This window comes from Bufo gargarizans, chromosome 1 (assembly GCF_014858855.1).
Source record: "Bufo gargarizans isolate SCDJY-AF-19 chromosome 1, ASM1485885v1, whole genome shotgun sequence".
NCBI lineage: Eukaryota > Metazoa > Chordata > Amphibia > Anura > Bufonidae > Bufo > Bufo gargarizans.
This window is the reverse complement of record NC_058080.1, coordinates 150,490,327-150,517,374: the sequence shown is the minus strand read 5'-3', so window position 1 is coordinate 150,517,374 and position 27,048 is coordinate 150,490,327. Positions and strand designations below refer to the sequence as shown.

General features: G+C 45.0%; 1 protein-coding gene across 1 annotated transcript in view; it reads right to left on the bottom strand.

Annotated features, from left to right (window-relative positions):
- The window catches only part of ZDHHC2 (zinc finger DHHC-type palmitoyltransferase 2), a 171,907-nt gene that overhangs the window by 25,097 nt on the left and 119,762 nt on the right, over positions 1-27,048 (bottom strand). Inside the window, exons 9-11 of the mRNA XM_044299557.1 lie at positions 23,790-23,916; positions 22,592-22,684; positions 19,002-19,114 (exon numbers count right to left, since the gene is read on the bottom strand). Of these exons, the coding sequence (XP_044155492.1) occupies positions 19,002-19,114; positions 22,592-22,684; positions 23,790-23,916 (333 nt within the window). The remainder of the gene's footprint in view (positions 1-19,001; positions 19,115-22,591; positions 22,685-23,789; positions 23,917-27,048) is intronic.

Sequence of the window (27,048 nt, the reverse complement as noted above, 5' to 3'; positions counted from 1 at the left end):
TCTGCAGGTCTGATTAGCAATCAATGTGAAGCCTCTGACACAGACCATACTGCAGAAGGTAAATATTCATATGCACAGTGAAATACTCAGACTTGTAGGACATTCAGGTCATAGCTTACCACCATCTGGCTAGACAGAGTAAATATCAAGAAGACTGATGATATTATTTTGGATGTTCTTTATCAGATCAGCATTCTGTCAATTTAATGGACACCACGATGTATTAGATGAAGAAACTGTCTGAATCTTAGATAAGACAGCACTTGTTTAATCAGTTCAGCACAGAGCTGAATGTTTTGGGCATGTACCTCTTGGCAGGTTTATATAAAAACATCCCCTGCCCTTCTTCCTGAGAAGAACTGCTTCTGTTCACAGATCACGTGCACTATTGTGCTGAGACTGTTGTCATTTGCTTGCTCCTAGTTCCTATTTTGTTGGTGGAAGCTGGAAACCATAGTCATAAATGTTCTTGTCTATATGGAGAGCAGATGGGGTGTTATTTCTTGGTGTAGAATCAGAGCAGCACGTGATGCTAAGGACCCACTGAAGACAAATGCACCATGGATATATATTCTGTATCTCACAAAATTAATTTTATCCATTAATGTCTAAACCGCTGGCAACAAAAGTGAGTACACCCCTAAGTGAAAATGGCCAAATTGTGTCCAATTAGCCATTTTCCCTCACCGGTATTCATGTGACTCGTTAGTGTTACAAGGTTTTAGGTGTGAATGGGGAGCAGGTGTGTTAAATTTGGTGTTATCGCTCTGACACGCTCTCATACTGGTCACTGGAAGTTCAACATGGCATCTCATGGCAAAGGATTCTCTGAGAATCCGAAAAAAATAATTGCTTCCCTACATAAATGTCATGGAACCATGAACCAGACGTACAACAAGAGATAAGTGGAAATAAGAAGGCTTTATTGAAATCAAGCTGTAAGCAAAAGTCCAAACGGATGGCTAAACCGAAGCAGGGTCTTGCGTAGCCAGAGGTCAGGAACCAGAAGGGTAGTCAGACGAAGCCTGGATCAGGAACCAGCAGGGTAGTCAGACGAAGCCAGGATCAGGAACCAGCGGGGTAGTCAGACGAGGCCAGGATCAGGAACCAGAAGCAGCAGCAGTCTTAGAAGCATGTGAACACAGGAGGACCAAGCAAGGAACTGAAGCCACAGACCTCCTATATATATGAGCTAGGCATCCAGCTCCTCCCAGTGGGAAGAAGAAGCCGCAGGGTGGGAGGCTACAAGAAACCCAGAAACCAAGATGGCCGCCAGCACATGTCAAACGAAGGAGGACGGCAAGAAGGTAAGACCATGACAGTACCTCCCCCTCAAGGGCCCCTCCTCCGCGGAGTAAGGAACGGTTTCTGAGGGAAGCGTGCGTGGAAGGCTCGGAGCAAAGCAGGAGCATGGACATCTGCGGAGGGAACCCAGGAACGCTCCTCTGGACCATAACCACGCCAATGGACCAAAAACTGCAACCGACCGCGGACCAGGCGTGAGTCCAGGATATTGCTCACCTCATACTCCTCACGATTGCCCACTTGGACCGGACGAGGCCGAGGAACCGAGGAAGTGAAACGATTACACACCAATGGCTTCAACAGGGAGACATGAAACACGTTGGAGATCCGCATGCCAGGAGGAAGCGCAAGGGCATAGGCTACCGGGTTTACCCTGCGAAGCACTCGGAAGGGACCAACAAAGCGAGGCGCCAACTTGGGAGTGGGCACTCGAAGGTTGAGGTTGCGGGTGGACAACCATACACGGTCTCCGACCTGGTAGGAAGGAGCGGGCGCTCGTCTGCGATCAGCCTGGAGTCTCTGGCGCTGCGCAGAGACCTCAAGGGACCTCTGGATCTGTACCCAAGAAGCACGTAGGACGGAAAGGTGATCCTCCACAGCCGGAATATCCTGGGGAGAGAATACCTCCGGTAACACGGCAGGTTGGAACCCATAATTGGCCATGAAGGGAGACGTCCCAGAGGAAGAGTTCACCGCCGTGTTCCTGGCAAACTCAGCCCAAGGCAGGAGGTCAACCCAATTGTCTTGGTGATCGGAGACATAGCAACGAAGGAATTGCTCCAAGGCCTGATTGGATCGTTCTGCGGCCCCATTGGACTGAGGGTGGTAGGCCGAGGAGAAAGAGAGATGAATCCCCAACTGGGAACAAAAGGCGCGCCAGAACCTGGACACAAACTGACTCCCCCGATCCGACACAATCTCCTTGGGCAAACCGTGCAACCGGAAGACCTCCCTGGCGAAAATCGTGGCCAACTCTTGTGCAGAGGGTAACTTCTTGAGAGGAACACAGTGGCACATTTTGGAAAACCGATCCACAATCATGAGAATGACCGTATGGCCTCGGGATCCACAATGAAATCCATCCCCAGGTGTGACCATGGGCGCTCCCCGGTGGCTATGGGTTGCAAAAGGCCCAACGGAAGGTGCCGAGGGGACTTACTCTGGGCACAAACGGAGCATGCCGCTACATATGCGGCAATGTCGGAACGTAGAGAAGGCCACCAGAACAGACGTGAAACAGCCCAGGACAGCTGATTCTTTCCAGGATGCCCCGCGGCCTTGGAGTTATGGTAGGTTCGCAACAACCGAGTGCGCAACTCCTCAGGCACAAAACACCTGCCGTTGGGTCTCCCAGAGGGAGCACCAGATTGAGCCGCCAAAATCTGCTCACCCAGGGGAGAGGTCAGGCTGGTGCGAATGGCGGCCAGGATCTGATTCGGAGGTATGACCGAAGTCGGAATCGACTCCTCCCCGGACAGCTCGGAGTACTGCCGTGATAAGGCATCCGCTGTGATGTTCTTGGAACCGGGTAGGTAGGAGACCACGTAATTAAAACGTGACAAGAACAGAGCCCATCTGGCCTGACGTGGTGTCAATCTCTTGGCCTCAGAAAGGTAGGTCAGATTCTTGTGGTCCGTCAGGATGAGAACCGGAACCACCGAACCCTCGAGCAAGTGCCTCCATTCTTTAAGGGCCTGCACGATGGCCAATAACTCCCTGTCACCAATCTGATAGTTGCACTCCGCGGAAGACAGTTTCCGGGAGTAAAACCCACAAGGAAGCAGAGGACCCTCTGGTGTTCTACGCTGAGACAGAAGGGCGCCTACTCCCGTCTCAGACGCGTCCACCTCGAGGACAAAGGGCAACCCAGGGTTGGGATGCGACAGAATCGGAGCCGACACAAAGGCGGACTTTAGAGCCTCAAAAGCTCGGATGGCCTCGAGCGGCCAGACCTGGAAATTACTGCCCTTCCTGGTCAGATCCGAGAGAGGCTTGGCTAGCACAGAAAAGTCCCTGATGAACTTCCGATAATAACTGGCGAAGCCAAAAAAGCGCTGCAGGGCACGGAGACCACTGGGCTGGGGCCACTGTAAGACAGCCGAAACCTTCTCAGGATCCATGGAGAACCCCTCAGCGGAAATGATGTAACCTAAGAAGGTTACCTGGGATCGGTGAAATTCGCATTTCTCAAGCTTACCGAACAGCCTGTTCTCTCGTAACCGTTGCAACACTCGTCTGACATCCATAATGTGGGCCTCCATGGATTCAGAATATACCAAGATGTCATCCAAATAGACCACCACACACTGCTGCAACAGGTCACGGAAAACATCGTTGATGAATTCCTGGAAGACTGCGGGCGCATTGCACAACCCAAAGGGCATAACCAAGGATTCATAATGACCGGTCCTGGTGTTAAACGCGGTCTTCCACTCATCGCCCGCCTTGATCCTTACCAGGTTATATGCCGCCCTCAGGTCGAGTTTGGTAAAGACCGTGGCCCCTTTGAGGTGATCGAACAGCTCGGAAATCAAGGGTATCGGGTAAGCGTTCTTGATCGTGATGCGATTGAGACCCCTGTAATCGATGCAAGGCCTCAACTCACCGCCCTTCTTTTTCACAAAGAAAAATCCAGCCCCTGCCGGGGACGAGGATTTGCGAATGTGTCCGCGTGAAAGCGCCTCCCTCACGTACTCCTCCATGGCCTCATTCTCCGCTACCGACAGTGGATAGACTTTGCCACGAGGAGGAACGGCACCAGATTGTAACTCTATGGCACAATCGTATGGGCGGTGCGGAGGTAGGGCAACCGCGCGCACCTTATCGAATACATCCCGGTACTCTTCGTATTCAGGAGGCAACAGAGAGTCCGAGGAAGTACACAGCAACTTGACAGGCCCATGGATGCAACTAGCCCCACACTGCGGTGACCACGAGAGGATCTCGGCCGATCTCCAATCGAAAGTCGGATTATGCTTCTGGAGCCAGGGGTACCCCAAGACCACCGAGTAGTGTGGAGACGAAAAAACCTGGAGACAGACCGACTCTCTGTGAACGGCACCAATGGCTATCCCCACTGGAAGGGTCTCATGAGTCACGTGTGGCGGCAGAAGGGGTCTGCCGTCTATCGCCTCAAGAGCCAGTGGGGAACCTCGAGGCTGCAGAGGAATGGAATTGGCGGCAGCGAACACACTATCAATGAACAAACCACCAGCACCAGAGTCCACCAACGCCTGGGTCGTCACCGAGCCCCCGACCCAGGAGAGGACAACAGTGATCAGTGGTTTGTCAACACGGGAAACCGGGGACGAGGAGACTCCACCCAAGATCTGCCCCCGACAGGATCTCAGGTGCGAGCGTTTCCCGGACGGTTCGGACATGCCAACCGAAAATGCCCACCGAGACCACAGTACATGCATCGGCCCTCGCGTCTCCGGAGTACCCTCTCCCCCTCGGACAGGCGAGCAAACCCCAGCTGCATGGGTTCACCCCCAGACAAGTCATCCCCAGGAGGCGTGGGAGGAGAGGGAGGCACGGGTGGGACAGCAAACGTAGGCGCCAATCTGTTAGAAGACCTCCGCAGGCTCTCCTTAAAGGAAGGTCTCTCCCTGAGTCTGGTGTCAATCAAAATCAGGAAAGAAATAAGAGACTCGAGCTCCACTGGTAGGTCCTTAGCTGCAACCTCATCCTTCAAGGCATCCGAGAGACCATGAGAGAAAGCAGCGACCAGAGCCTCATTATTCCAGCCCACCTCTGCTGCCAGGGTACGAAACTCAATGGCGTATTCAGCTACGGATCGTGAACCCTGTCTGATGGACATAAGGAGCTTCGCAGCAGAGGCAGCACGAGCCGGCACATCGAATACCTTCCGAAGAGAAGCAACAAAACCGGAAAACTCGGCAACCACCGGATTGTTGTTCTCCCATAAAGGGCTGGCCCAGGCCAAGGCCTTGTCCGAGAGCAGCGAGATCAAGAAGCCCACCTTTGATCTCTCAGTAGGAAAGGCATGTGGCAGCAACTCGAAATAAATGCCCACCTGGTTAAGGAAACCTCGGCACTGAGTTGGCTCTCCCCCAAAGCGCTGTGGAAGGGGGGCAGAACCGGTCATACCCCGAGACACCGCAGGCGCAGCAACAGGTGTCAGGGTAGACTCTGGCGCAACAACCGGAGCGGCAGTAGGAGCGGGCCCAGGAGCGACAACCGACCCATCGGCAACGGAAGCGAAATGAGCCGTGCGTTCAAGCAGGGTTTGCAACGCCACAGCGAACCGACCCAACAGGTGATCCTGCTGATCAAGTCTGGCAACCAGCGTAAGTAGCGAGGATGGCCCTGTACCGTCAGAATTCATGGCTTGGTCCTAATGTCATGGAACCATGAACCAGACGTACAACAAGAGATAAGTGGAAATAAGAAGGCTTTATTGAAATCAAGCTGTAAGCAAAAGTCCAAACGGATGGCTAAACCGAAGCAGGGTCTTGCGTAGCCAGAGGTCAGGAACCAGAAGGGTAGTCAGACGAAGCCTGGATCAGGAACCAGCAGGGTAGTCAGACGAAGCCAGGATCAGGAACCAGCGGGGTAGTCAGACGAGGCCAGGATCAGGAACCAGAAGCAGCAGCAGTCTTAGAAGCATGTGAACACAGGAGGACCAAGCAAGGAACTGAAGCCACAGACCTCCTATATATATGAGCTAGGCATCCAGCTCCTCCCAGTGGGAAGAAGAAGCCGCAGGGTGGGAGGCTACAAGAAACCCAGAAACCAAGATGGCCGCCAGCACATGTCAAACGAAGGAGGACGGCAAGAAGGTAAGACCATGACAATAAAGATGGCTGAGGCTATAAGAAGTTTGACAACACCCTGAAACTGAGCTGCAGCACGGTGGCCAAGACCATCAAGCAGTTTAACAAGGCAGGTTCCACTCAGAACAGGCCTCGCCATGGTCGACCAAAGAAGTTGAGTTCACGTGCTCAGCCTCATATCCAGAGGTTGTCTTTTCAAAATAGACGTATAAGTGCTGCCAGCATTGCTGCAGAGGTTAAGGGGGTGGAGGGTCAGCCTGTCACTGCTCAGACCATACGCCGCACACTGCATCAAATTGGTCTGCATGTCTGTCGACCCAGAAGGAAGCCTCTTCTAAAGATGATGCACAAGAAAGGCCACGAACAGTTTGCTGAAGACAAGCAGACTAAGGACATGGATTACTGTAACCATGTCCTGTGGTCTGATGAGACAAATATAAACTTATTTGGTTCAGATGGGGTCAAGCGTGTGTGGTGGCAACCAGGTGAGGAGTACAAAGACAAGTGTCTCTTGCCTACAGTCAAGCATGGTGGTGGAAATGTGTAGGTTTGTGGCTGAGTTCTGACGGCTGCGGGGAGCTACAGTTTATTGAGGGAACCATGAATGCCAACATGTACTGTGACATACTGAAGCAATGCATGATCCCCTCCTGGGCCACAGGGCAGTATTCCAACATAACGACCCCATACACACCTCCAAGACGACCACTACCTTGCTAAAAGGTGCTGGACTGGCCAAGCATGTCTCCACACCTAAACCCTATTGAGCATCTGGGGGGCATCCCAATGAACGCAAGGTCTTTAACATCCACCAGCTACATAATGTAATCATGGAGGAGTGGAAGAGGATTCCAGTGGCAACCTGTGAAGCTCTAGTGAACTCTATGCCTAAGAGAGTTAAGGCAGTGCTGGAAAATAATGGTGGCCACACAAAATATTGACACTTTGGGCACACTTTGGCCATTTTCACTTAGGGGTGTACTCACTTTTGTTGCCAGAGGTTTAGACATTAATGGCTGTGAGTTATTTTGAGGGCACACCAAATGTACACTGTTATACAAGCTGTACACTGACTACATTGTATCAAAGTGTCATATCTTTAGTGATATCCCATGAAAAGATAGAATAAAATATTTACAAAAATGCGAGGGGCCGTACTCCAAATTCTTACACTGTTATACAAGCTGGACACTGACTACTTTACATTGTATCAAAGTGTCATATATTTAGTGTTGTCCCATTAAATGATAAATATTTACAAAAATGTGAGGGGTGTATTCACATTTGTGAGATACTGTACATGGTATACAGGCTCCCCTTCCTTGTGGAGCATGTTTTATTTTATTTTGCTGTGACTCCGTTATTCCTCCATGTAAAGTATGAATAAATTAACATCTGCCGTTATCATTCCTCCTTGTCCCTACACATTGACATTGTCCAATCACTGCTGTTAGTGTCACAGGGACACAACCTTCTGACAAAGGGAATGGTAACATGAAGTTGTCAATAGACACACATTTGCAGCAAAATTAACTGAGGAAAGATACAATGTAGAGCTCCAGATTTGTTATTTTATAAGAAATAGAAGTTTTTACTTAAACCCACAAGTGAGAAGATCTGACAGGTCCTCTTTAGCCTCACAGCCTAACAACACTGGCAGAATGGAGCCATCATCCCAAATGAATGGGCCGTTCGCCATCTATAATTCCAATAGAGAACATCAGAGAAAGATCAGCTGTGCGCTGCCACTTTGGACTTTGGGGTTACATGCGTAGGATAGGAATTGAGACTGTGGGCTCCTTAGAGGAAAAACAAGGAGCTCAAGGACTCCTGGAGAGAGGGGCAAAAACTTCAAGTGATGTATAAGACCAGACCTATGCCCAATTGCAGTGTATTTGGTGGACATCTCAACTCTTTAGCCAGGCTGGGGCTCCGATCGGTTACCATGGCAGCCAGGACGCTACTACAGTCCTGGCTGCCATGGTTACTTAGCTTATACTTACCTGCGCTGTCTGTGGCCGGCTGACGCTCCTCCGATGCGCCGCACAGACCTGTCACTTACCAGTAGGAGGAGCGCCGGCCGGCCACAGACAGCGCAGGTGAGTATAAGCTAAGTAACCATGGCAGCCAGGACTGCAGTAGCGTCCTGGCTGCCATGGTAACCAATCGGAGCCCCAACGATAACTGGGACTCCGATCGGAAATGCCGCTCCGCTGCCACCAATGATGGGGGGGGGGGGGGTTGTTAGCCCTTCGCCACTGCCACCAATGCTAATACTAGGGAGATGGGGGGGGGGGCGCACTGGCCACCATTGCTAATACTGGGGAGGGAGGGGGGGGGTGCACTGGCCACCAATGCTAATACTGGGGAGGGAGGGGGGGGCGCACTGGCCGCCAATGCTAATACTGGGGAGGGCCGCACTGGCCACCAATGCTTTTAATACTGGGGAGGGAGGGGGGTCTGGCCCCTACTGCCTGGCAGCAGCCGATCAGGGGGCTGAGATCCACACAATTAACCCCTCAGGTGCAGCACCTACATAGTAACATAGTACATAAGGCCGAAAAAAGACATTTGTCCATCCAGTTTGGCCTGTCATCCTGCAAGTTGATCCAGAGGAAGGCAAAAAAAACACTGAGGTAGAAGCCAATTTTTCCTCACTTTAGGGGAATAAAAATTCCTTCCCGACTCCAATCAGGCAATCAGAATAAATCCCCGGATCAACGACCCCTCTCTAGTAGCTATAGCCTGTAATATTATTATGCTCCAGAAATACATCCAGGCCCCTCTTGAATTCCTTTATTGTACTCACCATCACCACCTCCTCAGGCAGAGAGTTCCATAGTCTCACTGCTCTTACCGTAAATAATCCTCTTCTATGTTTGTGTACAAACCTTCTTTCCTCCAGACGCATAGGATGTCCCCTCGTCACAGTCACAGTCCTGGGGATAAATAGATGATGGGAAAGATCTCTGTACTGACCCATGATATATTTATACATATTAATTAGATCTCCTCTCAGTCGTCTTTTTTCTAAAGTGAATAACCCTAATTTTGATAATCTTTCAGGGTACTGTAGTTGCCCCATTCCAGTTATTACTTTAGTTGCCCTCCTCTGGACCCTCTCCAGCTCTGCTATGTCTGTTTTGTTCACTGGAGCCCAGAACTGTACACAGTACTCCATGTGTGGTCTGACTAATGATTTGTAAAGTGGTAGGACTATGTTCTCATCACGGGCATCTATGCCCCTTTTGATGCAACCCATTATCTTATTTGCCTTGGCAGCAGCTGCCTGACACTGTTTTTTGCAGCTTAGTTTGCCGTTTATGAAAATTCCTAGATCTTTTTCCATGTCAGTGTTACTGAGTGTTTTACCATTTAATAAGTACGGATGACTTGCATTATTCCTTCCCATGTGCATAACTTTACATTTGTCAGTGTTAAACCTCATCTGCCACTTATCTGCCCAAGCCTCCAATCTATCCAGATCCCTCTGTAGTAGTATACTGTCCTCTTCGGTGTTAATTACTTTACACAGTTTAGTGTCATCTGCAAAAATTGATATTTTACTATGCAAGCCTTCTACAAGATCATTAATAAATATATTGAAGAGAATAGGGCCCAATACTGACCCCTGAGGTACTCCACTAGTGACAGTGACCCAATCTGAGTATTTACCATTAATAACCACCCTCTGTTTTCTATCATTGAGCCAGTTACTTACCCACTTACAGACGTTTTCTCCCAGTCCGAGCATTCTCATTTTATATACTAACCTTTTATGTGGTACAGTGTCAAATGCTTTGGAGAAGTCCAGATACACGACATCCATTTATTCGCCGCTGTCAAGTCTAGAACTTACCTCCTCATAGAAACTGATTAAATTTGTTTGACATGATCGATCCCTCATGGAGCCATGCTGATATGGCGTTATTTGCTTATTTCCGTTAAGATGCTCTAACATAGCATCTCTCAGAAAACCTTCAAACAGTTTACCCACAACAGATGTTAAATTTACCGGCCTATAGTTTCCAGGCTCTGTTTTTGGACCCTTTTTGAATATCGGCACCACATTTGCCATGCGCCAATCCTGTGGGACATTCCCTGTCAATATAGAATCTGCAAATATCAGAAATAAGGGTCTGGCTATGACATTACTTAATTCCCTTAGGATACGGGGGTGTATGTCATCCGGTCCTGGCGATTTGTCTATTTTAATCTTTTTAAGTCGCTGATGTACTTCTTCCTGGGTCAGACAGGACACTTTTAATGGGGAATTTATTTTTGCATTCTGCATGTCATCTGACAGTTTATTTTCCTCAGTGAATACATTGGAGAAAAAAATATTTAACAGCTTTGCTTTCTCCTCGTCGCTCTCTGCGACTCCCCCCTCATTACTCTTTAACGGGCCGACACCTTCAGAGTTATACTTTTTAACATTTATATAATTGAAGAACATTTTAGGGTTAGTTTTACTCTCTTTGGCAATTAATCTCTCAGTCTCTAGTTTGGCCACTTTTATTTGTTTTTTACATGTTCTATTTTTTTCCTTATAGTTTTTTAGTGCTTCCGTGCTCCCCTCCTGTTTCAGTGAATGATATGCTTTCTTTTTGTCATTTATTGCTTTCTTTACAGTTCTATTTATCCCCATTGGTTTCTTTTTGTTCCTTAACCTTTTATTCCCATACGGTATGTACCTCTCACAATGAGATTTTAGGATGCTTTTAAAGATATCCCATTTTGTGGCTGTATTTTTATTTGTGAGGACTTTATCCCATTTAGTTAGGCCTATGGCCTCTCTTAGTTGGCTAAATTTAGCTTTTTTGAAGTTTGGTATTTTTGTTCCTCCCTGTAGAAACGCTCTTTTGAATGATAATTGGAATGTTATTACTTTGTGGTCACTATTTCCCAGGTGTCCCCCAACCTGCACGTCTGTTGTTCTGTCAGGCCTATTGGTTAATACTAAGTCCAGTATGAGTGTCCCTCTAGTCGGGTCCTGAACCAGTTGGGAGAGGTAATTGTCTTTGGTTATTGCCAAGTACCTGTTTCCTTTATGAGATATACAAGTTTCAGTTTCCCAGTCTATATCTGGGTAGTTGAAGTCCCCCATAATAACCACCTCATTATGATTTGCCGCCTCGTCTATCTCTCACCTGAGGGGTTAATTGTGCGGATCACAGCTCCCTGTAAGAGATCGGGTGGTGCCAGGCAGCAGGGGGCAGTTATGTACACAGTTTGTAGTATATTCTAACTTGAAGCGTCCCCATCACCAAGGTAAGGCCTCTGTGTTAGAATATACTGTCGGATATGATTTTTCACGATCTTGAAAACTCAGACCTGAAAAAGCTGTTATGCAGACGGATCCGTTCTGAACGGATACCATCGTTTGCATTATAGGTACGGATCCTTCTGTGCAGATACCAGACGGATCCGCACCGAACGCAAGTGTGAAAGTAGCCTTATATGAGTTGACTGTATTGTATTCGCAAACAAAAAGATCATAATTAGATATGAGCGAATTTCATATTTTGTTACCACGGACCATAATGCAATTCTATGACGGAATGCATAATGGGATGCCTTTAAAAGCATTCCGTTATTCATTCCGTCATAATAGAAGTCTATGGGCTGCAAAACGGATCCGTCCCGTTTCCGTTATGCAGGGGAGTTATCATGGATGAACAAGTGAAGATACATCAGATAAGAAGGACAGATCAGGCTCTGTAAAAACATTTTAAATTACTTTTGTTGATTTGGTAAGTAAACTGATTTCAGAAATGTCCCCAGGCAACCGCAGTCTATATGACCTATAAGGGCATACAGTCACCATGGCTGGGTATCCCTGCTCAAGACACCCTCTATGAGCCAGAAAAGAGAACCGCACTGTGGGAGCAGACGTTCATTGCTGCATGTACAGTACCCCAGAATATGGTACTTGCAAACTGTTATTGTTGTGCAATGTTATCTAAAGAGGTTGTCCCATGAAAAATTGTATATTTTCAAACCAGCACGTGGATCTGAATATTATTGTAATTGAATGTAATTAAAAATTTAGAATAGCCACTGAGCTTTTCAATGAAATCTATCTGTATAGCGCCACCTGCTGTTTGCTCTTTTTCTAATTTCTCTGTCCTGTTGAAAGCACATGCTCAGTTCCATCCTTCAACTGCCACCAACTGCAGTAGAAAGGGCACACCCTATGATGAAGTGCACGCCCTCTAAGCTACCAGCTTGAAAAAATTTAGCAGAGCAATTGGAGCAATGAATGAGGAAATCTCTAGATTCATGTACTATATGATTTCAGATTTTTTACATTAATCATGGCATAACCCCTTTAATGTTATTTGATATGTTTGTGCCATTTAAAGTACCAGCATATCTTTGTATGTTCCTGCAGTAAGTTAGGTGTGGACTTAGGTCTGCCCCTAGCTAAGGGTCCATTCACACATTCGCAAATTGCGGATCCGCAAAACACGGACACTGGCAATTTGCATTCTGCAATTTGTGGATCGCACATCGCCGACACTATAATAGAAAATGCCTAATCTTGTCCGCAATTGCGGACAAGAATAGGACATGTTCTATTTTTTTGCGGAAACTAAAGCACGGATGTAAAAGTGCGGATCCACAAATGCGGATGCGGACAGCACATTCCGGCCCCATTGAAAATGAATGGGTCTGCCCCGTTCCACAAAATTGCGGAACGGATGCAGACCCATTTTGCGGACGTGTGAATGGACCCTAAGTCTGGTAAGTAGTGAGTTAGCAGAGGAAGTAAGAGATTTCTACATGTGCTCACTCCTCACAGGACTAGGCCTAAGTTTCAGAAATGACTATCTCTGAGGATAGTTCCATCAAGCAAGTAACCACTACTTTGTAGTACTCCAGGAAAAGAGAATGGAAAGAACCAAGAAGGTCCAGAGTCTGCGAGGCTGAGCACTGTAGTCAGTCAGTAAGGTATTTCCTGTTAAAGGCTGATAGAGACTTTACCGCAGTGAGAGGGACATTGTTAAAAATACCCTTCACACTCAGACATGGTCCTGGCCAACCATATCTCAGTCCTGTACCCCTCAGTGGAAAATTACAGCCACCATTGCAATTGAATTATTTCTAGCCTTAGAGTCTGCAGAGAGAGACTGGAGAGATAGAGGGAAGAGGTACTATAATCCTCATCCCTGCCTCAATCCACACAGTGCCACCACCACTCCCATCCTCTGCAGCTTGCTGCACATGTAATAGTACTGTATGTATGGTAGTACACTCCTAACCCTACAAAAAGGAATACTTTCTTTATCCCTCTGTCACTTCTAAGCAGACTGTCTCGTCAAACCATCCTTCCCTTTACTTCTGGGGGCATATCTTTTTATCCTGGAATTCCCAGCAGATCCCTCCATTATATCACCGAGCCACTAAGGGTTTAACTCCTCAAACACATTTGCACCCAGTTTCTATCTCCAGAGTCCATGATCTAGTCTACTTACATTCTCAACTATTCTCGCTTAAACTGCCCCTCCAGTCAGCAAACTAGCACACCAGCATAATAACCTCAAACTTTTGATATTCATGCACTTTTTGACTCTCTTTTACCATTCTCCACACTATCTTCCCTTCACAACAAACACACAGCCACTGTTTTCTTCCTGTTCAGTCCCCTGGACCTTCTTCCCACACCTGTTATTCCAGCAGAGGAGTTTGCATCATATTCCCAGCAGAGAAAGCTTCAACCAACAGTCCAAGCAACCCTTGTGTACAGCTGATCAGTATTCTTCCCATATAACCACTATCGCTGAAGAAACACTTTCCAACTTACTCTCCAATCACAACTCACCACCTGTGCCCTTGACCCAATTCCATCCCACCTCATGCTTAACCACTAAGTTTATCCCCGGCTGATCCTCCTCTTCAACCTATCACTAACCACTGGTGTATTCCCTTCTTCTTTTAAACATGCCAGCATCACACCCACGCTCAAGAAGCCTTTCCTCAACTTCTCCTTGTTATATCACCCCACCTTGCTACTCCTATCTGCATCAGAATTCCAAGAATATGTCCACCTTGAACTTTCCTGCCACCTCTCATTCTACCAGACCTATCCATTACAGTCAACAGCTCCACACCTTCTCCAGTCTCACAAGTCATTTGATTCTGCCCTGTCCTTCAAGCCACAGATCCAAGCCATTACTACCTTTTGCCACCATCAACTCAAAAATATTTCTCACATCTGCTCCTTCTTCAGCCCTGGGTCAACTAAAATGCTAGTGCATACCTTCATCATCTCCCTCTGGATTACTACAACATCCCCCTCTGTGGCCTCCCTTTTAACACTCTTGTCCACCCTCAACTCTGCTACCTGGTTAATCCACCTCCCCCCACATTTTTTATCTGTCTCCCCCCTCTGCCGATCTCTTCAGTGGCTCCCCATTGCCCAATGAATACAGGTCAAAATACTAACAATAACATACATGGCCGTCCACAATCTGTCCCCTCCTTACATTTATGACCTAATCTCCAGATACGCCCCCACACATAATCTCTGATCCTGACAAGATCTTCTTTGCTCTCCTTTTGTCCGTTTTTAAATCCCAGTGCGAAGCCTGACTGAGATTTAAAAAGCAGTCATTATACACAAACCCCACCAGCCCACAAAACATATCACCATCACCCCTTATGACTAAAAGAAAGCTGAGCGCAATGCACATGCAGCACATTTTCTTTTACTTTGTAACATCCCTCATGAAATAAAGAAACACCCGATCACGTGGTTACAGCAATACAGTCCAAATTACCTCCCAGCAGCACCAAGTAAATATTGCAGTGAAGCACAAAATACCTGCCAGCTGCGCCAAGAAGACATCACAGTGTGGCACAAAATACCAATCAACAGCACCAAGTAAATATCACGGTGTACAGCTAAATACATCCCCACTGACAGCAACATTATTACCCCCCACTGATGGCAGCAATGAGGGAAAGTATCAGAAGACTTCTTCAGTCACTTACCTCCTCTACTGCTATGTTCTTCTCCAGGCTCCCACTCAACTGCTCAGTGGGTGCAGGATCTGTGAGGACATCTTGTGATGACGATTTCTAACATCGGAAACTGGACTGATACAACAGGACTTGCTCCATTAGAGCAGTTTCATGTTGTCTCCTGACTCACTAGACCAGTGGGACTCTGCCTGGAAAGTTTAGGTTTGCCCAATTTACAAGATTTCTCATCTGCATCTCCCATACTCTGGAACTCACTACAGACTCTACCCCAACATCTAAACTTTCAAAAGCAACCTGAAAACTCATCTCTTCAGAAAAGCCTGCCACCTGCAATAACCCAGCTGCCACTACATAGCCAGATGAGCGGCTTGTGCTTCTACCCTTACCTACTGTCTCCTTTCCCTTGTAGATTCCAAGCCCTCGCGGGTAGGGTCCTCTATCTCTTAGTACCAATGGGCTAATAAGTCTATGTATATTGTACGTGTATTGATTGTTTTATATTATGTATACCACATTTTAGATGTAGAGCCCCTGTAATTCATAGCATTTAAAGCTAAATAATGATAATACAGAGGTCCTGATAAACAGTGTACACTGCAATGACATTAGAAAAGAAAACTGATAAAAGTCATGTCTTGTATAATAGCAGTACGTACCAATTGGATTCCTCAATCAAGGCTTCGCCATAGAGAAAGAAAATCCATTAACTGTGTATACAGTGTTTTGGAGAACCACCCTCCAGAAATTAATCCGACACACCTGGAATCTCATCAGAGGAGGCATCAGGAAAAAAAAGGCATGTGTCAAGGTAGATGACTGGAGACAGTGGGTGTCACTTTTAACAGAATCCAAGACCCCACAAATGGAACTCATCGCGAGCCTAAAATTATAACTTTGTGTAGAGAGAGCTGACTAATGATAGGACGAGTGGACAAAAGAGGACAAGGAAAACCTTCTCAGATGTTATATAGAAGAACATCTTTTCAAAGGATTAAAACATTGGTTTATCCACCATTTCTGATATCTGGAAGCAAAAGTAGTCTCAAGAGACAGACAGTAAAGTAACAGTGCAGCTGGAAAGAATGGTGCACAAGGAAAACCTGTAAACCTCCATAAATAATGAAGGAGCCAAGTCTTTTATGCAGAGATGGAAATCCACTAATGTCCATATATTCCAGGCTGAATGCTCCTGAACAATGTAGCTGGATACTAGTGGTAGGATACATCTGCTGGAGCTGATACTGCAGAAAAGTACACCAAAATGCTCAATCCTATTATGCGACAACATGAACCTTTGCCAACCTGGATTAACACGGTTGATGTAACAGGACTCTTGGCATGGTTTACTCGACAGCACGTTGGCCTGAGCAGCTTATTATAACTCCTGATAAATGACTGCGGACCTTTTCAATGGCTGGAACCTAAAAGAAGTCATGCCAGAAGTTCCTATTAGCTGCAGGGCATGATCAAAAACTGGCTTGCACCAACATCTGCAGAATATTTCTGCCTGCAAAAGGTTATACATTAGATGAATATGTGGTGCGCCAAGGTATCCTGCATAATTTCAACTGTGCTGAGGAGTAGATGGTTGGAGTTAATTGGAAATTACATACTTATAATAAAAATGTTATTGCCATAATAAAAACACAGATTTAAAAAGCAGATGATGAAGAATATGGTTCAGCTGGCCATAAACTTTGACAATACATGAAATACATTTCCATTCTGTACGCAATATACCACAAAGTAGGCGGCTATATGTTCAAATATAAAGATTTCTTCCATTGTTGTGTTGTATTTCATAGTTCAGGTACCATCAAGGCTGTAAAGTACAACTGCAGTTATTAGCTCAGCTACACAATGGCCAGGACCCATTGCATCTCTTGGTTGTACCGCGTTTACTATGGTTGCACAACCTCAATGTTTTCCTATAGGTGAGAAAGTTGCTTGGCATTTTTGTGATTCTTGCTCAACTCCCCCCTCCCCTATGTAGTACCTATTGTATGACTATTACATGACCAAAAGTCACATTGAAATCCTACCTATAAGCTTAAAGAGAGAAGGAGCTCTGTACTCCAAGTTCTCACTGACTCCAAGTCAAAGTTTACAAGAGAGGCAGCAAGATTTAGCACCCATTTAGGACCCATTCATACAGCCGTATGAAGGGTCCACACCTGTTCCGCAATTTTGCGGAACAGGTGCGGACCCATTTATTTCAATGGGGCCACAAAAGATGCGGACAGCACACCATGCGCTGTCCGCATCCGTGGTTCCGTTCTGCAGCAAGGATGGAGCATGTCCTATTCTTGTCCGCAATTGCAGACAACAATAGCATTTTCTATTATGGTTGCGGCCATGTGCGGTCCGCAAATTGTGGAACACACAGCGAGTATCTGTGTTTTGCAGATCCGCAAAACACTATGGCCGTCTGAATGAGGCCTTAGTGTGATGTTTCAGGTCAAAGTTTGGTTCTCACACCCATTTCCTAAATTCACATTCCCACCCATCCCTTGGTTGAGCCTGATGGACTTATAACCATATAATATAAATTACGGTACACCAAGGTGACACGGGCCTGCAGTGCTTGTATCTCATACAATGCTACAATCTCCTATTCTCTTCCATGTACGGCAATCCGCCTCTGAGCAACTTCCGTTATTTATGGATCGAGACGTCACACTAAGGCTTTATTCACACTTCAGTGAATCAAATTCATTGACTTGTATATGTGCATTCAGGCTTCTGTGTTTCTCCACAGATCGTTGGTCCACAAGAAAAATGCAGGAGCATGAACTTGGTTGATCTGTTTTGTGGACAGAATGTTTTTTACTGATCCACTGCATAGATAATTGAGGCACAATGGACACCGAGGTGTGAATAAGCCCTAACTTTGGTTACTTGTAAATAAACTAACACTTCGAGCTTTTATGAAGCACAGATTTCCTTCTTCTTGCATACACTGGTTTGGAACCCTCCTCTTTCACCCTACAGTACTACTGAAAGCTGAAAGTTATTATCTAATATTATAAAGGAAAAAAAAAATATATATATATTTTTTTTTTTGCCATCTTGTCTGTGGGTTGCGTATGACATTGCAGCTCAGTTCTATTCACTTAAATGGCGCAGAGTAGGGCTGAAACGATTACTCAAATGAATCGAGTAAATCGAGACAAAAAAAATCCTTGATGCAAATTTTTGCATCGAGGATTCGTTTGTGTCATGTGACCACGAAGCGGGAGTGAAGAGCTTGCTATTACTCACGCTCGGTGGTCCCCCGCTGGCCCGTACCGCGCTGCACCGTATCCTGACACATCATCAGATCATAGTGCACGTAAGCGCACACTATGACCCGATGCTGTCTGATGGACGACAGTGTCTGAGGACGACAGTGCAGCGCGTGGAGAAGAAGATGGAGGAACTGTGGAGCGGCGCCCCTACAGTAGAGGTATTTTATTTCAGTGGCACTGGGGGGGGCAAGCTGATGGCACTGGGGAGCAAGCTGGTGGCGCTGGGGGTGCAAGCTGGTGGCGCTGGGGGAACCTAATGGCACAGGGGGGGGGGGGAGATGAGTTTTTATAAAGAATAACATTCTTTTAATTACTATTTTGCTATCAGAGTACTCGATTAATCGTTGGATCAATTGATAGAATACTCAATTACAAAAATAGTCGATAGTAGCCCTAGTGCTGAGCTGCAATACAGGACCGTTACACTACGAGAGGAGTGATAAGCAGAGGAAGAATGGATATAGAATACTAATATACTCACCTGCATTGGCACATACAAGAATTGTAAGTACTGTGTGGTTAAAGGAGCACTGTTTTGTAACATTTGAGGATATGAATATGTGCATCAAAAATGTAGTGTTTCCTACAGGACAGAACAGCCCTATATATTATATCTGGCACCTACCAAGTTTCCCCTTTTCTTCATTGCAGCTGCTCTCGGTCCAAGACTGGGAGTCAGTAAGCAGGTGACTCTGAGACTCACGGAGAGGTTTGGCCGGGAACTGATGACTGTCAGCACTAGTGCAGAAAATGAAAGAAACATTTTAACATCTTAAATTCAGTATGGTCAATTAGGCAGTTCCTCGCCAACACTGTACAACTTTACCCTTTAAACATTTTCTTGAGTCTTGTTCACACTAAAAGCTGCAGCAGCAGAGTGCATCATCTTGCCTATATGCCTTTTTATCCTTTGAGGGCCCTGTACTAGCAGCCATGTAAACATGAACAGGATTCCTTTATGCGCGCGCACACACACATATACCAGGAGAGATCAACCAGTCTAGTTGCTACCTTCATTTTTTTTAAAGGAAGGAGGGTCTGGATGCCATGAGTGACTACTCTAATCTCCCTTTGCAACACTTTTGATACATCTCCCCGATTGTCACAATTTACCATCCCTATAATGGGTGAATGAAGCACTGCCTGGTGGACGCCGGAAACGGAGACCGCAGATCTTGTAATAAGCACTTTATTTCATTCCATCTATCACATTTTGCTAGTACTAAATGAGTGACAAGGGAGCAGCAGGAAAGGGGGAGTAATACTGGAGGGGACAAAAAGGTGGTTGTGCATGACTAAGTATACGAGGAGAAGAGCATTTACTGGACATGATAGTCAGGGCTCTACAGGCCACCAGCACATGAAAATGATGCAACTGACCACAAGCAGAGGAGGAAAGGTAAGCCTTTTTGGAACTACACAATCCTTGTTTTGCCAAGGAATATGCCAATAGGAATTGTGAGCCAAAACCAGGATTGGAGCCTCCACAGACATAAGGTATAAGGGAAAGATCTGCTCCTGTTCTTTGTTTAGAGCCGCACCTGGTTTTATCTCAAAATCAGTGATGGAAATCACTGACCGAACACTGACTGTGTGAATGAGACAGAACTATGCAGGGGGCAAACTTAGATGGGTGGATTTGTGATAGCTTCGTCATGTGGCTCCTGCCTGCCTTATCAGTTATGGCAATATACACTGGAGAAGACCAGCGAAGTTGTGTGTTAAAAAGTATGTCATACGTCCCGGTCATTCGCTGTGTAGTTCAGTGTTTAGACCAATTATATATGGTAATAAGGACACCGGGGGTCATTTAATAAACAGAAATATGCCTAAATTAGGTGTATTTCTGGCGCAGATTGCGACGCAAAAATCCTCTGCGCCGTGATCTGCGACTTCTCCCCGCTCACGCCAGGTCTAAAAAAAGTGAGCGTGGCTTGGGAGGGGAAGGGGAAAGGCTGGTAGGCCCATCTCATTCATAATTTTCTACGCCGGTTTAGGCGTAGAAAATGGTCTAAATGAAAGACATCTAGGAAGCTATCTTACATTTAGAAGCGGTGGTGGTCCGCACCTCTTCATAACTCCGGCGGATCCACCGCCAACACAGGGCCTTGTTGAGACAAGCATCAAAATGCTGGTCTTAGTAAATGTGCCCCATTATGTTTGCCACTATGGTGGATGCTATAATATGGACTTCTAGACTACAGTCTGATTTTTAACAGTCTGCAGTTACATTGATTATTTGAAGACAGGGGAGTACTAGGTACAGTCACCACCTACCTCCAGTGTTGTCTCATCAGTGCAATGCTTGCAGGTTTGAATTTTACAACATTAACAACTTTAAACATACATTTTAATTTATTTAGACAGAAAACCTTGAATGGTTTGAAACAGAGTCCTCATTTGTAAAAATTCTAAAAATTAATACTGTTAATTTAATTATCTATTTTTAGTGGTGCAATTTACAAAAGATTTAAATATTTGGAGCCAAATTACTAGACATTGAAGGGAGTTTGTCACCATGATTCAGAAATATTATCTGGAGTTTTACTGTATTTTCTATTCCATAAAACATACTTTTCCCCCTCAGAAGTGTGGGGAAAATGGCAGTGTGTCTTATGAACTGAATACTATTATAGAAGTGCTCATTAGTATGCAGGAGGCGCAGGGAGTGATGAATAACGCACTCTTGGTGCTGGCTTTACTCACCCCTCTTCTTCCCTCTCTACGCTGTGTTCTGACTGCATACAGTGTCAGGACGTATTGCACTATAACCTGACAATCTGCAACATCAGGTCACAGTCAAGCACTGCAGGAAGAGCGCACTGGATCTCCTGAGTGGCGGTGCCATCCGGAACAGGAGAGGTAAGTTATTTTATGTCTGATCTGAGGTCAGATGAAGATTGGGGGTCTGATCTGAGGTCTGACGAGGATTGGAGTCTGATGAGGATTGGGGGTCTCATAAAGACTGGGGGTCTGATCTGAGGTGTGATGAAGATTGGGGGTCTGATCTGAGGTGTGATGAGAAATGGGTCTGATTGGGGGTCTGATCACAGGTCTGACGAGGAATGGGTCTAATTTGGGGGATCTGATCTGAGGTCTGATGAAGATTGGGGGTCTCATGAAAACTGGGGATCTGATCTGAGGTCTGATGAAGATTGGGGGTCTGATCTGAGGTCTGACGAGGAATGGGTCTGATTGGGGGTCTGATGAAGATTGGCATCTGATGAGGATTGGGGGTCTCATGAAGACTGGGGGTCTGATCTGAGGTGTGATGAAGATTGGGGGTCTGATCTGAGGTCTAATGAGGACTGCATTGCATTTTTGTCACCACAAAATGCAATGCTATCTGAAAGCACCAGGTTACAGAGCAGGAGAAGCTGAGCAGACCGATTTATATTTTTGTGGGAAAAAGATTCAGTAAAATCTGTAATTTATACATTTGTATCTTTGCTTTGTCCACCTCCTGTGAACAGCTATTGGTACAGTACAGAGGTGTTATCAGTGACTGATAGCATTGTGTGCATAACAGACAGCTCCTCGTGCTATATCTCATGGTGCTTTCAGACTGCATTTTGTGGTGACAAGTCCTCTTTAAACTCTGACAAGATCGTGGTGACAGATTCCTTTTAACCCCTTTGACTGTTGATACCTTGTCACTTACTGGTGTCATCACAGATTGATAATCTGCCACCATTTACAATGTGACTACAGCAGCCAAATGCTGGCCACTGTGGTCATCTGTAACTAATCTGAAAAGTAAGATATTAAAAATGTATTTTAACATATTACACTTATTACAAATAAATTATTAGGGTTCAGCAAACCCTCATTCAATTGCCCTAGGGGTGTAAAAACATTCTTAAAGTGAACCTGTCATCATGAAAATGTAGTGCAATCTGCAGCACGATACAAAGAAGCTGAGCAAACTGATATATAGGCTTGTGGGGAAAATCATTCAGCAAAACTTCCAATTTAAGTCAATAAACTACAGGTTTTAATGATTTTTTCCATAAAACTATATAATAATCTGCTCTATAACAAGTGACTTGATCACTTCCTTGACTGCCACGTGGTATACACTTTGTTCTGTATTACTTATATTACTTTTGGTATTAGATTTTTTTTTTCTTGTGCTGGGGTTTTAACAAACGCTTCTTTAATGTGTGCAGTACTCAGGACTTATAGCAACAAGATAAAGGTGGAGCAGAAATCTACCTTTTAGCTGCTGCATTGGTTCCAGAAGGTGTAGATGCTTGCTCAGGATCCTGGTTTACGAGACACGTAGGAAAGGAACAGCCATCCCCTAAGCTGCAGAGTAAGTTAATTTCATAGTACAATAAAATAAAGACTATGAACACCTTTATTATGTTATACTATGCATTTTCATCATTTTGGATAAAAATACATTTTTTCAATTGGTCTTTATTTAAACATTTTCAACAGTTTTGCTCTACAGCTTCCACTTACATTGCATCTGCAGGCTATTGCTTTCCGCTTCAAAGTGATTCCATCAGGGAGCTGCTCTGTCGGCTTGATCTGTAGCTCTTGTCAAAATGCTAAGAATTCAACTATAATGTGGGTTTAGGAGCTGCCAGGAAAGTAGAGAGAATGGCTACAGACTGAGCAGTCAGAGCAGATCCCTGACAGATTCAGTGAGAAGCAGAAAGCAATAGTTTGCAGATGCAGTGAAAATTTAGTCTGTAGAGGAAAAACTGTTGAAAAGATTTAAAAAAAACAAAAAACAATTGAAAATATCATTTTTAGCCAAAAACTAGTAAAATACAGCGATAAAAGGTGTCCTAAAGGTGTCTATAGCCTTTCAATAATGGTAATACAATGACAATGGTATAATTAATTGTGTCCCAAAATATCTCATGAGAAACCCTAAATAAGAACCAGGGCATAGAACACATGTTCTACTGGTAGGATAAGAGGTCATAAGAGTTGACAAAATTTGCAGAATTTTATAAATAAAAACCCAGAAATGTATATATTATAATTTAGTAACTATACATTAGAAATTAAAATGAAATACCTCAGATACTTTGCAAAACATCATCTAAACATTTATGAAAAAATGCAGCTAATTATGGCACCAACGATGCAGGCAATAGACAATATTCAAAGAGAAAACCCCCTTTTACACAACAAAAGATTCATCAAGAGGACGTGTGTCAACATGACAAGCATTCTTTAAAGGAGTTTTCAGACTGTTTAATACTGATGACCTCAGGATAGGCCGTGTGACTCATGAATGTGACGTCACTGGTCTAGGAAGAGGTCACGGCACTAATTGAACGTTGAGGTGTCTTCAAACAGCTGATCAGCCAGGGTGTCGGACCCCTTTTTCTGAAGACAAGTTTTTAATTAAAAAACACTTGGACAATGCCTTTAACATGAAGATTTACTATACCTTGTAAATATAGGCAGCAGCCAGTATTTCTTCTCATCCCCAAACACTTGTCGCAGATTCTTACTAAATCCAAGACTAAAGCCATTTTTGTCAGTGCCATGCCTGAAAACTGGTGATCTGAAAGCCTCTATCGAGAACAGAAGACACGAATAGTTACATGAAAGAAATAATAAAAGGCAGAAGATAAGACAACTGTCTTTCCAAAATCTGTCTTAACTTCAGTAGTAATTTCACTTTTACAGCTGGAACCACACATGTAGTTTTTGCGGCAGTTTCAGATGCAATTTTTTTAAACAAAGTCCTTGCGTTATATTACTCATTCCTCTTGAACCCACTTCAGGCCTTGGCCCAAAAAACTGCACCAAAAACTGCCTCAATACATGTATGTGTGATTCCAGCCTTAAAGGGGTTCTCTGGGTGTTTAATATTGATTCATTATCTGATCAGAGTTGGTCTGACATGTGTCACCCCCCACCGATCAGCTGTTAGAATAGACCCCCTCACAGATTACCAAGCACAGCGCCGTCCATTGGATAGCGGCTGTGCTTGTTACTGAAGCTCAGCCTCTTTAAGCTGTGCCATGTGACAAATAAATGTAACATCACTGGCCGAGGAAGAGGCCACGGCGCTCACCGTGCCACGACCTCTTCAAACAGCTGATCGGGGATAGGATAGGTCATCAATATTAAACATCTGGACAACCCTTTTATACACCATTTTTATATTTTACACACAGACATAAAAATATATATTTTAAAATAACTAAAATGAACGCTTAAAATGTACCTAAACTTTGGAGTAACTTTATTCAAAACTACTCTAAATGGGATAAAAATGAATTTTTCAAATATACTTTACTTTTTTTCAGGTTTTCCATATGAAACATACACTGGAGGTTCAGGTATTTATCTCACTTTGGAATCTGTACACTCATACACCACTGACATATCAGCAGTGTATGGTTCCCACATGGCCCGCTGGAGCACTGTACAGGCAGGAGAACACATTGGTGCTCCTGCCTGTGCTAACTCCACTCCAAATTGATGTTATTGGTGCTCCTGCCTGTACTAACTCCACTCCACATAGATGTGCTATGCCAGGCTTTAGAGAAGCAGGCACAGGCAGGAGCAGCAACATGCTATGCAGAGTTTCTGTGCTACCTGTGGCCGCTCACTCTATTTTGAAAGGATTTAGCTCAGCAGAACGAATGCAGGCAGGACCTCTGTATAAACACATTGCTGCTCATGCCTGTGCCCATTCATCTGAAGCCTGGCATAGACCATTTATGCCAGGCTTTAGCAGAGTAAAGCTAGAAGGGGCAGGAGCAGCAATGTGTGCCAGCCTGTATAGCGCTCCTGCGGCCCCAGTGGAATCTGTACACCAGGTCACTGGTAAGAACAAGGGCTGTGGTTAGTGTTCCATGATCTGCTGATGTCAGGACACATCTCACTGCCCTAAAGCATGATGGAACAGCAGTCACATGACAAACCAGAAAGTAAGATTCAAGAATGAAGTATTTGAAAGAAAAATGGGGGCTAGAGTAACTGATGAAAATAAACTTTAGAGTGAAAAGTAGTTTATGGCACAACCCCCTTTAATGAAAAACTAAACGCTAAAAGAAAATGGAGTCTGTGTGGATTTATCGGTATCCATTAAAAATGGATTCTGCACAGCTGCCTTATCTGCTATACACTACAGTCCATGACAGATCTTGAGTTACAGAATACCGTATATCTCATTTAGAGTTGTTGAGTGTTGTCTTTACAAAAATGCAGATTACTGAGCTCAAACCTCTCGGCTTCCCTGCTTGTTCAATGTCTGTGTTGTATTTTCATCTTACTTTGGGAGCCCAGCCAAGCTTGACATTATATAGATGGCAGACATGAGTGTGCCAGTTGATAAACATTTCTCATTTCCACAAATTTCATTGACTTAAGTTTCAGTAGTAATTTGTTTTTCTGGGTTAAGTAGATTATTCCAGTACTAAACCAGCATAAAAGATGTCACATTTAACCAATGAGTTTAATCTTCTTGCTGAACAAACCTAAGATCAAGCTGTATACCCTGGAAATAATAACGACTTCATGTCTAGTAAATGGCAATATCCATAAAGAATATTACCCAATTTTGAATACCAAGACAAAAGTGATCCACACCCTTCCTTAAAATGTAGCGTTAGTTTACATGCTAGAAAACTGTATAAACGTCCTAAAGGGGGATTTCAGTGCAAAGAAAAAACTTCCCTCGCCTATCCCACACTGTTGCAGTTCTGAGAGTACTGCTGCCCCTGATACTTTCCACTTCCTGCTCCTATCCCGACAGGAAAAAAAACAACAAAAAAAAAGAAGTGGAGGGAAGTGGGGACACTGGCACCATCAGAATAGCAGCTGCAGGTGATGGGCGAGGGAAGTATAAATTCTGTTGTAATAAAAGGTAGTATACTAATAGTACGAGTAGGTGTTACCAAGCACAGAGCTAGATAATCCTGTCAGTAGATGTTTTGTAGAAAGTACAAGCAGATCCTGTACATATATTATTATATAACTTGTATTTTATATAATGATGATGAATTTAATCAAGCCTACAGCCATCTGCTCAAAAATACATTGTTCTCCATCAGCTGAAAAAAAACCTTTACATTTTTGCTGCCACTTATCTGGCAACACTTGGGGCTGAACGCCAAAAGGCTGCTAAGTTTATTAAAGGGGTTTTCCAGGCGTTTAATTTCAGATCGGCGGAGGTCCGACACCCAGCACCTGTGTCCATCAGCTGGTTAAAGGCAAGACCGCACTCCATGCGAGCGCAGCCTTTCCTTCATTGTTCACCTGCTCACTGCTGTGTAATCACAATAAGTCTGTACACTTGAATAGGACAGAGGCATCCCACAGAAGTGAATGGGACGGTTTCTTGTAATTACTGTACACCTGCTCACCGCTGCAATGTCAATGGCGAGCAGGTAAACAATGAAGGGAAAGATGATCGTCGGGGGTGCCGAGTGTCGAACCCCGCCGATCTGACATTCATGACCTATCCTGAGGATTAGGAACAAAACGAGATTATGACCACTGACCAGCGTCTTCTCTTGTGCAAGTTTTTATTCCCGATCAACACATGCACAAGAGAAGACGTTGGTCATAATCTAATTTTGTTCCTATTACTTCCAGCGGGAAAGAGTCTAGCTGCTGGTGACCATGACGCTTCCAGAAGGTGGGACATTGGTGCTGTCCTTGGAAAATTATTTTCCTATCCTGAGGATTAG